Here is a 13,810-nt window from a genome sequence, read left to right on the forward strand (position 1 = left end):
AGCCTCTCAATGTCCCAAACTGCTGTGCGCAGTTCCCAAGGCAGTCCGTGCATCAAAAAACGTCAACAACAGCCAGTCCATGCTCCCTCTCCGCTTCCGTACGGCGCTTGCACTAAAATCAATTTTCCAGCCCTTTTCTCCACCATGAACCTTGCTAAATGCATTTAAGGATGGGAAAATGCCACGTGGCATTCCCCCCCCCCCCTTTCATTTGCCCCTTGCCCCCTCTAGTTGGACTTTTTAAAAGACCTAACCAATGAATTTGCCCCTTGCCCCCTCTGGTGGGACCTTTTTAAGAGCCAACCAATGGTCAACTTTGGATCCTAAGGTTCTTTGACCCCTCTTGGGACTAAACCTCTCATTTACCCCCAAGACACAATTCCCTAGGGGGAAAACTTGCACATCCACACCCCATGGCCTTGCCCCTTAGTTTTCGAGAGTCGTGCCCCATGCAAGTACAAACTCACGCCCACATGACAGTCTATATATTCTCTATTAGTGTAGACATAGGATAATGTCCTAGGAGTTATGGGACCTTGGCCTTATATATAGTGGAGGCATCACTCAATGCCATGGCCTGGTAATGTATGGTGGATGCCATTGCCTTCAGGCGAGTTGGCCACAAAGGAAGGAATGACATTCACGTCAGAGGTGGGGTCCAGCATGGATCTATATACGGGGAAGGGATCCGTTGATCCTTCTACCCAATCAATTCCTTATTTTTCCTTTGGGGGTATTCAAATTTTAGAATGAGGAATCCGAGCCTTTTAGGGAATTACATAGTTCTGGCCATTGTACACCCGTGTTTTGGTTGCTTGCCATCATCAGGTCACCAGTCCCCTTAACCTTCAACACTGGGCAGGCGTCAACCCCCATACTCATATGTATTGTGACTTTGTGGAGACCTGTGTTTTTGGTAAGAGTGACCTAGGTTTGGTCACTACGACTAGGCCTAGGTGAGGCCACCCTTCTCTCGAATATAAGGGAAGGGTGGCCATGTATAGTGGAAATTTTGGGCTTCTAAGCCATGTATAGTGGAAATTTTGTTTCAGGAGCAATTTTGTTTCTTGCTATCAGTAAATTTGATCTGTTGCAATATAAATTCGACTGTCTAGACAAGGTAGGCTAATGGAACAATTGGCTATATGGTGAACTGCCATGTGTAGGCATGCAGTCTAAGGTCTATCAATTGATAATCAAATTTCCATGGTGAATTGCCATGTGTAGGCATGCAATCTATACTCCATCAACCAATATTCAAATTTCCATGTGGATGCGAGAAGGTGGCTGTGACAAGTGGCAGGTATATGTTGGCTGGAACTTCCAAATGGCAGTGTTTTATGCCATGTGGGAATTGAGTTTACCTACTAGGTAGGGAATGTGGCCTAGTAAAGTTAAAAGGAGGGTTTCCAAATGGTGGTGACTTGCCTACCCTTAGCACATGTGTATGCAGATCCGTGATAAATGGCAGTTAATACAACCACCCACAGCCATTTGGTACACTTCAGTGTGCATTTATAACAAATGGCACGTGTACACACACATTTTATTTTATTTTTTTGGGGGTGGAATTTTTTATGCTTTATATTAGACAATAGCTTCCCCTAAAAGGGGGGCTGAAAAGTACATCAGCAGAAGATCTCACTATATGACAAGTATACATTATTATCTATGTAACGAGTTTACAGAAAATCAAAGAAAGATTGCTGCAGAGAGCATCGGAAGAAAGGGAAAAGGGAAAGGTTGGATCACCAAAGACTCTATGATTTCTATCCTTCCATAGAGTCCAAAGTGCCCAGTAACCAGTGTGACTAGAAAATGCATTTCGGGACATCGAAACGTGTGAAACGTGGTGACTAGGGCGAAACGTCTAGGCACAAAACGCGATGGGACGGGATGTTCTGCAGAACCAAACTGCTGAGAGAAATGATGTACACAAACAGAAGCAAGCTGTGACCGTGATGTAGTCCATGAACCATCAGGTAGAAGCACCTTGCAAATGTTTGTTTTTAATCTCTTTTTATGCAAGCTTTTAAAAAATTGTTTGGAAGAGCAGCCTTTATTTGTAAAAGCTCTTTGTCTTGCTTTAGTCTCCCATTTAGCCAGTTTCCTGTGATCATTGATGCAGGATCTCGCTCTGATACCAAATGTTAGAAACGAGAGATAGTGAGAGAGCAGGAAGCAAGAGAGCTGAACGTAGTGCTTGCAATAGAAGAAGTGACTAATACAAGAAGTGGGATGGGTTTTGTCTAAGTGACAAAACCTTATCCTTCACTAAGCGTAGTTAGTGAACTAACTGTGGTTAGGGGGAAAAACCTCTAAATGAGGGAAAAGTGCCCCTAACCTACTTATTACATTACATTGGTCATTGCTGAATTATAATAATAATTCTAACACTTAGGACGATTGGAAAAGTTTAGAAACCTTTTATTGAAGCTGGATGAATATGAACACTTAAGCAAACTCGAGAGTTTGCAAATGGACACCAAAGGCTTTGATGCCTATGTTCAAGAATTTCGATATTTTATAGCGAAATATTTGGAGTTTGGCCAGCAAGTACTTGCTTTTCGTGAGTGGTGTCTCAAGAGAGTACTACTAAAACAAGACTAGATGGAGGCTAGAATGCCCCTGCTCAATGAAATCAGGTACGAGACACCCACTAGCCCCAAATGCTTTGGCGCCCCTTTCGGCATCTATTTAATTCTTTGGAAAAAGTAATCTACTTTTACAACAAGGGCTCACCCTTGTGCTGTGCTTCCTACAATTCCTTTGGGTGAGCGAATGCTTGGCCTCAATTTGCATCCAATTCCCAACTGCACACATTAGTACCCAATTACCAGGAATGGCATCCCACACTGACTGTGCTCCATTGAAAGTGGCAATGCACAAAAAACAACTGCCAGATAGTGCTCAAAAGGCCTCGAGGCATAGAATTGCGACCGAACTCTCCCTCTGGCGCCAACCAGGAATACCTCTGTGACTTGGTATCTGTTCATAGCCTGTAGGGCCCAGAAAGAATCCCAAACAACAAAAATGCAAAGCAACAAGCTTCCAAGATAGCAAAAGCAAACCAAATGTGCAAAAGGAGGTAGGGGCAGATTTAGAGAAAGGGGGATAGACTAGCAGAAGAGAAGAGAGATAGGGGAAGAAGGGAGGAGAAGGGATAGGAGAGAGGGAATGAGGTAGGAAAGAGAGGGAGAGATTGAGAGGGAGTAGGGAGAGAGAGAGAGAGTGAGTGAGCGTAGGCAGGAAGGAGGAAGGGAGAGTAGATAGGATTGACATAATCCCCTTTAAAAGATAGATACCTCCTACGTTCATCCGCATACTTCTTCTGCTTGGCTTGGGCATCCTGCATATTTTTTTAAGCCAATTGCAGAAGGGCATCCATACTCTCCAAGTCATTTCTTGCTTGCTTATTTTTCACAGCCATGTCTGCAACTACAGATGGCATACCCACTGGGCATCCATACATAGCCTTGAACGGGCTCATGCCAATAGAGATGTGCTTGGTACTGTTGTAACAAAATTCAGCAAGTGCCAACCACTTATCCCAAGACTTCTGTGTGTCATGACAGAAATGCCTCAAACACTCCTCCAGCCATTTGTTCACCCTTTCTGACTATCCATCCGTCTCAGGGTGGTAAGCAGTGCTAGGTGTAAGAGAAGTACCCACTGCTGTAAATAATTCCTACCAAAAGTGACCCATAAATTTTGCATCTCTGTTGCTGACAATCTCCTGAGGGAAAACATGATGCTTAAAAACATGCTCGATGAACTGCCAAGCAACCTGTGATGCTGAATAACGGGTCTTAGTGGGTATGAAATGGGCCTGCTTTGTCATTCTGTCAACCACCACAAAAATGCTAGCCCATCCCCGCTCTGTGGAAGGCAACCCTATGATGAAATCCATAGCAATGTGAGTCCATTTGCCTTCTGGAATAGGTAATGGCTGCAAGAGACCTGCGGGTAACCGGCTGTCCACTTTATTTTGCTGGCAGGGCAAACAGTCACTGACAAATTTAACTACATCCTGCCACAAGCCATCCTAGATAAAGCTCTGTTTGACCTTTTCATATGTCTTAGTAACACCCGCATGTCTTGCCATAGGAGATGAGTGCATTTCCTGTAAGACCAGCAGTTGGTACTTTGAATATGGCACCAAATAAATTCTGTCCTTGCACCACAACAGCCCATTATGCAGCTTAAATTCAGCATGCCCCTGGCTCAATGGCCTCTGTAACTCCACAAATATGGAAGCTGCCTTAGAATCCTGCATGTATTCTTCATGAATACCATGAATCCACTCCTGGTAGATGGTAGAAATGGTAGACAAACTGCAAGCCCACATACGGGATAAGGCATCTGCAACCACGTTTTCTTTCCCTTTCTTGTACTCAATGTCGAAATCATAAGACTGAACCTTAGCCAGCCACCTCTTCTACTTCATTGACAAGTTGGGCTGCATAAGGAAATACCTGAGTGTCCTATGATTTGTCTTAATCTTGATTTTGCTACCGTACATGTAGTGGTGCCATTTTTCGAAAGCATGGAGGATAGCCAACATTTCCTGATCATACACATGATAATCTAGTTCCTTGGCATCCAATTTCCTGCTTTCAAAAGCAATTACCCCGTGTTCCTGTCTTAGCACAGCCCCTAATCCTTTGCCACTGGCATCTGCCTTCGCAATGAAAGTACGTGAAAAATCAGGGCATACCAACACATGAGCATGAGTGAGGGTGAATTTCAGGTCTTCAAAGCTGTGTTGTGCATCTGTAGACCACATAAAAGCATCCTTGGGGGCTGCTCTCTTGGCAAACTTGCGAATAAAGTGCTTGTAGAAGGAAGCAAGACCTAGAAATCCCCTCATCTGAGTAGGGTTGCGTGGCTGCGGCCAATCCTCAATGCATTTCACCTTTGCAGGATCCACTCGAATGCCATCCTTGCTCACAATGTGACCAAGATACTCAACCTCTTGTGCCATAAAAGTGTGTTTGCTGGATTTAGCATAAAGCTGATGCAACCTCAGACTTTCCAGCACTTGCTTGACATGTCTGATGTGCACCTGCTTATCCTTGCTGTAAATGAGGATGGGATGCAAAAGGAAAAGTGCTATGAGTGATGAAACTCTTCTGAAGTAAGTCCCTCACTTGAGTTGCCACTTCTTCCCGTTCTACCTTCGAGAGTCGGTATGGGGCCTTATTGATTGGCTTACTGCCAGGTTCCAGGACTATGGCATGATCTACATCTCTTCTCGGAGGCAACTGTGATGGCAAATCAGCAAACACATATGCAAACTCTGAGAGCAATCTCTGCATATCACAATCATCAACACGGGAAGTGCCACCCTCTTTAGTTATTGACACATTTAATGCATATATGACGCTGCCCCGCTTGAGCTCTCTGGCCAATTGCCTTGCTGAAATGACTTGCAATTTAGGAGCTGCAATACCATGCAATGTAACTGATCTATCCCTGTGGACAAAGCTGAGTGTTAAGGCATTGAAATCCATGCTGATTTTGCCCAGTGATTGCAACCAATCACAGCTCAGGACAACATCTATTAGGCCCATGTCAAGTGCCAAGAGATCACTAGCAAATGTATAGTCATCAGAGAACTTAATCCTTGCATCTTGGCAACAAGATCTACTGATCATATGCTGTCCATTGGCCACTTCTACTCTCAGCCCATGGTCTATCTCAGTAGCAAATCAGTCCCACCCTCTGTAAGGTCTTGCAGTTAAGTGGGTGCTACCGATGTCCACCAACACATGCACAATCCTGCCATTAATCATCCCTATTAATCTGATAGTATCAGCACTTTTGGCACCCATCAGGGCATGCATGGAAATAGTATTAAGTGTTGGATGGGCATCCCAATAAGCCTCATCCTCATTCACAGGAGCATTACCACCTGCATCTTCACGTGCATAAGAAGGTATCGCATCGTGATGCTCCACAGAAAAGAGTGTTGGCCTACGGCCTCTCATGCCACCAGTGGGCAGAATCTCATACGAATGCGAAGCATGAGTGTCATGCGCAGTAGCACCACCAGGATCAAAAGGAAAGTGAGTGCCCTTCGTGGCTCCAGTGTCAGGAGCCTCATTTGCATATGTATATTTGCCATCTCATCCTGAGATGTATCCAAAGAACCTGGGGCATCAAACAATTCCTCGTCATCTGAGAGGTCAATGATCATGCTGAGCTTGGCACTACCATTGTTGCACATCTTGCACACATTCCTGTGCTCAAGGGTCCATTTCTTGCCACATTTAAAACATAAGTTGGCCTTCTTTCTGCTGTCCATTATTGCCCGTGTATGCTGTTTTATCTCAGCCTGCTCATTTCCAGCAGTAGGCTTGCCTCCAGACTTGGCATTCAGAATACCCGTAAGCCCTGGCATACGGCATCTTACTACCCGAGACAGTAGGAAAGCGAGGAAATGGTGCTGCTGCACATTTCTTGTCAGTCCACTCAGCAAACTTAGGCTTCGACTCAGCGTCATACCCCGTAGCATGCGAGCTGCCCATGGCATTTCTGTGCTTGCCAGCATATTTAGGCTCGAATACTTCTGCAAGCTGAGCTGCCCTCTCAATTGTTTGAGGGTTATGTGCCTTCACATCTGCAGCGAGAGAAGAATTTAACCCATGGATGAAACGCAACAGCTTTCCCTTTTCAGATACGTCCTGCATAAACAGGGAAAGCCTCCAAAAGTGCTGCAAGTACTCTTGGACCGTACCGGTCTATTACAAGGCATAAAATTCAGCCAAGTATCGATCCAATACAAGTGGAGATACAAATGTAGTGACCATTAACTTCATATGCATACCTGCAAAAATGATGCACTCCTCCTCAGACTTGGGGTAGAAGCGAAAAGAGTCTTCCAGCTTCGTGAGCCACTCCTCCAACTCATTGGGAGTGCGAGTGTCCCCTTTAAACTTATGCACTGTGAGTTTGTCCTTGATATCCTTGGTTGCATAATTCTTGTGTGTGTAACCTTCTTGAGGTTCACATAATCGGAGAAGGGCATCTCAAGTTTTATGGCCTCAGGTAGGGCCCTGTATGAATGCAAAGAATCTGCCAACATGTCATCAAAAGTGTCTTGCTGCCCACCACCAATCCCCTGTTGCGTAGAAGCCGCTGCCATCTGATGCACTGGATGCGTTTGGCTATATGTGCTTGCTGGAGGAGCGATAGGTGCATGAACCCCGAGCTGGGTCTCTCTGCCAAATGCATCTCTTTGAAATGATGGCATACCAAAGGGATGAGAAGAGGACTGACCTCTCTCTCAGGGGTGTGGGCTGCCATATAAACCCAAGCCAACTCCAGGCACACTCGCTGGTGCGGTGAAAGGAGCACTAGCCGGATGCACACCAATGGGTCGGCCCAAAAGAGACGGCTCAGCCTGCATAGATGTAGAAAGCTGAGAGCCAAAAGATGGCTTGACATCTTGCAAGAAGGTCCTCTGTGGCATAGAAAATGCATCATCTATGTCCAGATAATCCCCAAGCTGGGGTACATGCAATGGTCCAGAAGATTGATGCTCATAGGCACGATGGGCATCTACCATAAAACCCTTGCGTGGAGCAGACAAAACATCCTGACTGTTTGAATGGTCCCCGAGCTGGGGTGCGGGCTGCTTACCCTTATCCTGCATAACAATGGCAGATGTGATCTGTTGACCAATCTTTCGTCCCATCTAGACAAGATCTGTATCCTGCATAGCCATGGCTGGGTAAGTTGCTGGCTGAACTCCTATCCTATTTGGCGGAAAGCACCCTGGAGCATAGAGGAAAGGGCATCCAAAAACTGCGTCTGTGCTGCCTGCACTTCCCAAGATGCAGGAGAGAGAGGCTGACTGGAAGGAACCTCTGCACCACCAGTGGATGCAACCACTGTGGCAAGCACTTGCTCATACTGAGCAGCCTCATCAGTGTCATGCGATAGATGGGACACGCTTCGGTGCCATGGTGACTAGCCTTGGAGAGAGGAGCTTGAATGTAGGCAAGGAGAAATGGATAACAAAACCCTGCTGTAATGAGCACTTGAGATAGTGTGTGGAAAACACGAAAATGTCGATGGAGAGGCTCAGAAGAAAGGTTGTCGAAGAAGCTTCGAAACGGAGCCAAAATGGCTCCAAACGGGCTCTGAAAGGCCCCTAAAAGAGGCTGAAAATGAACCGTTTACCCTCTTTTGTTGCTTCTTTTTTTTCCTTTCTACTTTTTTCTTTTTTTTGGGATCCCTAAGTCACCTAAGACAATTAGGACTCCTAACCTAATACTGGTAAGATAGTTAGTACAAGGACTTAGTCTAACCCAACCTAACCTACTAATTGAACCCTAGTTAGGTTAACCTAATTGACCAACTAACCTAACCCAACCAAACCTACCAACCTGAACTAACCTAGCTAACTAACCCTGACCAACTAATCCGACTAACCCGAGTCACACTAACCTAATAATTGCAAGAAGCGACAGTATGGTAGTGACGGGGGGGGCGACGGACGACGGTGGATGACGGCGCAGCACAGCGGGGGACGGGTGTCATGGCAACGCAGCAAGGGCGTGGCGAAGAAGATGGACGGGTAGCTCGGAGGTCACAGCCACAGCGGTCCACGCATAGAGCAATTCAAGCGGAGCCCAACAGAGGGGAGTGTCCCCGAAATGGTCGGAAGCTACTGGCAGCTTGGAGATCACGCTTATGGTGTACGGCAGAGCAAGGTTTGGTTGCGTGGTCTGATGGGACGGGCAGCTCGAGAGCGTGGCGACGGCCAGCTCAAGGGCAGGACTTCCGTCGATGACAGAGGTGTGGAGCTTCGGATTAGTTGTGGTAGAATCGTGGATCTGCTATTTACTCGTGGTCATCAGGCAAGTTGCTGTTTGCTTCTGGTCGGAGGGCTCTTGTTAGTTGTTTGCTCGTGGATTTGTTGTATGCCCGTGGGTTGGTGTGGAGCACTGGTTTTTCCAAATTGAAGCCTCTGACGCAAGCAACCTTAGTCAAGTCTGAACTCTTGACTCCTACATCTGTACTTTGCTAGACCATAGTTCTTCTCTCTGGCCAGATTCACCGCTTTGCCGTTCGCGTAGGAGCTGAAGTAAAAGGTGAAAGGGGAAGCAAAGGTGCCAGAGTCGGAGCTCTGATACCAATGTAGAAAAGGAGGTAGGGGCAGATTTAGAGAAAGGGGGATAGACTAGCAGAAGGGAAGAGAGATAGGGGAAGAAGGGAGGAGAAGGGGTAGGAGAGAGAGAGTGAGGTAGGAAAGAGAGGGAGAGATTGAGAGGGAGTAGGGGAGAGAGAGAGAGAGTGAGTGAGCGTAGGCGGGAAGGAGGAAGGGAGAGTAGATAGGATTAGATGTCACATCAAAAAGTACATAATAGGGGTGGATGGGGACTTATATAGTCCCTCCACATTAACCACCTAAAGGGCCTCTAGCTTGGCCTCTTTTTCCCCTTCATTACACCAAATTACCGTACCCGCTATCCATGGAAGAGGGGCGAGCTCTGCCCTTGCACCTATCCTGTGTCTAGGCCCCCAAGAGAGTACAGATGGCTTCCAGGGAGACTGAGAGCTGAGAAAGGAGAGAAGAGCAAGGCTCATGGGTGAAGAGGCCAGAACAGAAGAAAGAGCTGCTTTGCAAAGCAGAAAGTCCACCAGATGCCTGTAGCTGACCCGTACAGCTTCAGAGAACAGCCATGCTTCGAAATGCATGCCTCGAGATGCGTCAAGCAGCAAAACAGTTTCAAACCAGGTTTGTACAGCTGCCTTTAGTGTATGTACAGCATAAAATAACTCCGTACAGCCAACCTTTGAAGTCCATACAGCATGAAATAGATCTGTACAACAGTTGAGATGCGTAGAGGTAAAAACTGTGTGGAGCGGGGAGCCTTGAAAAACATGCCAAGCATTAACATTTGAAAAACGTGCAACTCTGTCCCGTAATGCTTGCAAGAGGAGAGAGGTGCATGGGGGGCTGCCACGTGGCCCCCTTATTAATGCTCTGACCCTCCTTACCAATGAAGCATTGGGTTTGCCCCCCCTCATTAATGCTCTAACCCCCTTTTACCAATGAAACATTGGTTTTCCTTGGGCCCAATCTTTAGACCCCTCTTTCTAGCTTTAGCCTAGCACTTGGGCCTAGTGGTTGCACTTGGAATTGAACTCTAGGGACTTCTAGGAAGTTAGCACTTCCTTTGGGCCAATTCCCTCCGGCCAGACTATCTTTGGGTTTGTCCACGGAGTTATTTGCACAAGAAATTCACGTCCCTGTGATAGTATCTTTTTTTATAAACATTCTTTTATTATTATAGAAAATAAAATTGGGTGGAGATTTTAATACTAAAAAATATCTTAGGGTCTTTAAAATTGAATAATTATGTGTATGTCATCGTTGGCTACAGCCTACTCAAAGTTATATACCTATGCAAGCTACATTTTAGGAGAACACATTACCTTTACCTTTATCTTTATACTACATTACTCTCTGGGCACACTTACGATAATTCATCATTGGATAGACCCAAAAAAAGATGATAAAACCCCCACATTCAACCATTTTAAGGAACTACCATTATCTTTGACATACAAAGAAGTTTCCATCCATATATAGAATCCTCAAAATAAAAATACCTATTTTGAGAAATAAATAATTGATTATAAGTATTTTTTTTCCCAAAAAAAAGGACTTCTATTAAGCACGAACAAAGCTCGCGTTAGCAAGCTCAATGTGGAAATACATCACGAACAAAGCTCGCGTTAGCAAGCTCAATGTGGAGATACATCATGCAAGCATGAAAAAGCTCATCAGAGCAAACAAGAAATAAACTAAGGCAGAGGCTGAAAGTGCAATCATCAAGCCTACTGTGGACTCCGAAAAAAAAAGGGGAGCCTATCCATTCCCTAAGGAAAGAGCCCCTGATGCTCGTGAGGTCACTTTTAGCTACTTGAGAACAAAAATAAGAGAAAATAGTAGTCAAAGCCTAGACATTTCTAAATTTTGGACTTTTCTATTCAAATAAGATTGTTTTGATCATATACCAATCGTCATAATTTCATAGATCCAAAAAAGTATGAAGTATGACCTTGTAAGAACCAAATTTCACAAAACCTAATGTTGCTGTTTTTGGGTGTTGTTTTGACTACCGGGATTTTAGGGTGGAGAAAAATGAATAAATTTTAATCCTAGGACACAATTATACCATAGAACTTTTTTTAGATAAAATTTGGATCATAAGAAAGCACATGATGAAGATAGGATATGAAAATTTACTGCATGTAGCTTGTGAAAATTTCTCAAACAAGGTGACTTATCTTAGGACAATTTTATGTCATGTTGCCAAACTAGAGCTAAGGTTGGGAACATACAAGACCTTCACAGATTCAGATGACACTTTGCAGGATATGACTCCAAATGCTTCTGTCAGTTCACAGCCGCCTCCTATTGCCCATGTTCAGCCTGATTTGTGGCTGCTTGATGATCATGCCATTGATCAGGAAGTTGATGAGGAGCAGGTTGTCATTAGACAGCAGAAAAGAGTTCTAAGGTGGTGATTGGATACTCTATGGGACAGCAAGCAAGCTAAGCCCTTGGCTGTTCGCACTAGAAACACACAAAAACAAATGCAGAACAATTTGCCTCATGTTGCTTTGATTGCTACTAGGAACTTCTCTGTCATAAGGATGCTTTTGATAGTAGAGAATGGATGGATGCCATGAAAGTTCCAAATGGCACATCCGAGTTGTGTGACTTGCAAGTAGACAAGCATGCTATAGGCATTATGTGGGTCTACAAATTGAAGCGGAAAGCTGATGGCAGTGTTGACCGCTACAAAGCTCGCATTGTTGCTAAATGCTATGCCTAACAACATGGCTTGACTTTGAGGAGACATTGCTCCCACTTCACTCATAACGACCATTCGTTGTGTTATTGCTCTGCATCTCATAGGCATTGGGAGGTCCATCAGTTGGACATTAAGACCGCTTTCCTTCATGGGGATTACGTCACTTAGCCTCCAGGTTTTGAAAATTGCAGGTTTTGAAACTAAGGTATGCTGGCTGAAAAAGGGCCTCTATGGTTTGAAGCAAGCGCTGCCAGCATGATACATTCCTTTTTGCTATGCCTTGGGTTTCATAATAGCCCTACTGTCTACATAGGTCACTCTTTATGGCCGGAATGGTGAATCAGAATTTCTGATTTTGATTCTTTATGTGGATGACATGCTTATCACTGGACGAAACACGCAGAAAATTGTAGATTTCAAGGCAGATTTGCAGAAACAATTTACAGTTCAGATATGGGCAGGTTGCACTACTATTTAGGCATCCAAATAGTAGTCAATACCTAACTTTGCAATTTAAAGTGATGGGGCTGACCATTTTGTGGAAAAGACCAAGAGAGGGGTTTTTTAACCCACCAACTGTTGGTCGCATAATCTCCATGACACTAAGTGCTTGGTTGCCACCCTAAAATATCTGGACCCAGTCAGTATTTTGAGGTTTACAGGCTACTCTATCATTTTATTTTGAATATTGCTCAGTTGGCTTGGTCGCTTACAATGCTCATACAGAAGTAGTAGCACATAGTTTATATATTTGTTTCGATTGTATTTTTTTCCAAAGAGAGTGGGGTTCAACAATGGAAGTGGTGTGGACGGTTGGTTTGATCTGGTCTTAGGGAGGTTGATGGATTTAATTGGAGACCTGTCTGTGGTTTGATAATAACTTTGGCTTCATGCTCACAATTCCGCATTATCTACACTCAAGTAGCTTAGCAAGATCATAGGGTTACAAACATCTTGGCCTTCTTGTCGTTTTGGGAAGATTGAATGTAAGAATGACTGTTAGTTCAGGTAACAAGTTGCCCTAAGATTGAATGCCTAAATTGCCCTACATCCAGATATGCAGGAAAGAGGGGGTTTTACTTTTTGACTATCATGAATTTAGAACTGACAGGAAATGTCCTTTCACAGGTGCTCACTGGCATGAAACCTTCAATGCACAGCAATACATGTTCATGTGCACAGTTAACAAGCATAAGTGCACTAGTTTTTACATGCACGTGTAAACACACAGGCATCCATACATCTACATATACATGTGTAATGCATGTGTACATGTTGTTTAATACTCAGGAGTTCTGGTTTGTCCTCGCAGGTTTCCCAGAAAACCTTGATACGAAGGGGGAAGAAATTGGATTCACAGAAGAACCCTGTCTCTTATTCTGTTCTTGATGCAAGTAAACAATCATTGTTCCTTCATGCATTTGATAAATCGGGCTTTAAGAGCAAAGACAATGTTTTAATTGCTTACAAGCCCAAGAAAGGGACATATGTCTCCTATGATGGACCTTTAAATTTAGAAGATGTGGAAAGCTTTGTTATAGGAGTTCTTGGTGGTGATTTCCAACTAGGAAACATCTTACAATATCCAGTGTTGGAATGAATCATATCGCCCTGTAATATAAATGCAGATATATCAGCCCTTCTCTGTCAAATTGAGGTTGCTGTCTTCAGGAAGTACTTGCCCACTTTTGCTAGCAAATTGCAAAATGCATCGCTATTTTTATTGTGGCTTTGTAAGCATATATGTAGCAATGATGAATTTAGGAATACTTGTTTGTGTTGTTTGAAACTGTATTCTGTCTCAGGCAGCCATAAGAAATCTGTTAGTGCTTTCGAAAGTTTTGGACAAAATTTGCCAAGCCAAGAAATGAGCATCTTCTTTGGTGAATTGAAACATTGCATTTTAAGCTATACCAAAATCGACACAGTTTCAGATGGGACTGATAACTTCCATTATCCTGTGTGAGACCAAG

General features: G+C 44.3%; 1 protein-coding gene across 3 annotated transcripts in view; it reads left to right on the forward strand.

Moving 5' to 3' along the window:
- The window catches only part of ATERDJ3A (DNAJ heat shock N-terminal domain-containing protein), a 76,197-nt gene extending 62,591 nt beyond the window's left edge, over positions 1 to 13,606 (forward strand). Inside the window, exons 7-8 of one of the 3 annotated variants that reach the window (XM_087400733.1) lie at positions 12,901 to 12,965; positions 13,150 to 13,287. In XM_087400733.1, the coding sequence (XP_087256859.1) occupies positions 12,901 to 12,924 (24 nt within the window). In that variant the 3' untranslated portion in view covers positions 12,925 to 12,965; positions 13,150 to 13,287. Of the gene's footprint in view, positions 1 to 1,227; positions 1,304 to 12,900; positions 12,966 to 13,149 lie in introns of all 3 variants that reach the window. The other 2 variants (XM_087400732.1, XM_087400730.1) reach the window with 2 other exon arrangements.
- Positions 13,607 to 13,810: the final 204 nt, after the last annotated feature.

Source organism: Dipteris shenzhenensis, chromosome 29 (genome assembly GCF_047967505.1).
Source record: "Dipteris shenzhenensis isolate YYH24624 ecotype China chromosome 29, Dip_SZ_1.0, whole genome shotgun sequence".
NCBI lineage: Eukaryota > Viridiplantae > Streptophyta > Polypodiopsida > Gleicheniales > Dipteridaceae > Dipteris > Dipteris shenzhenensis.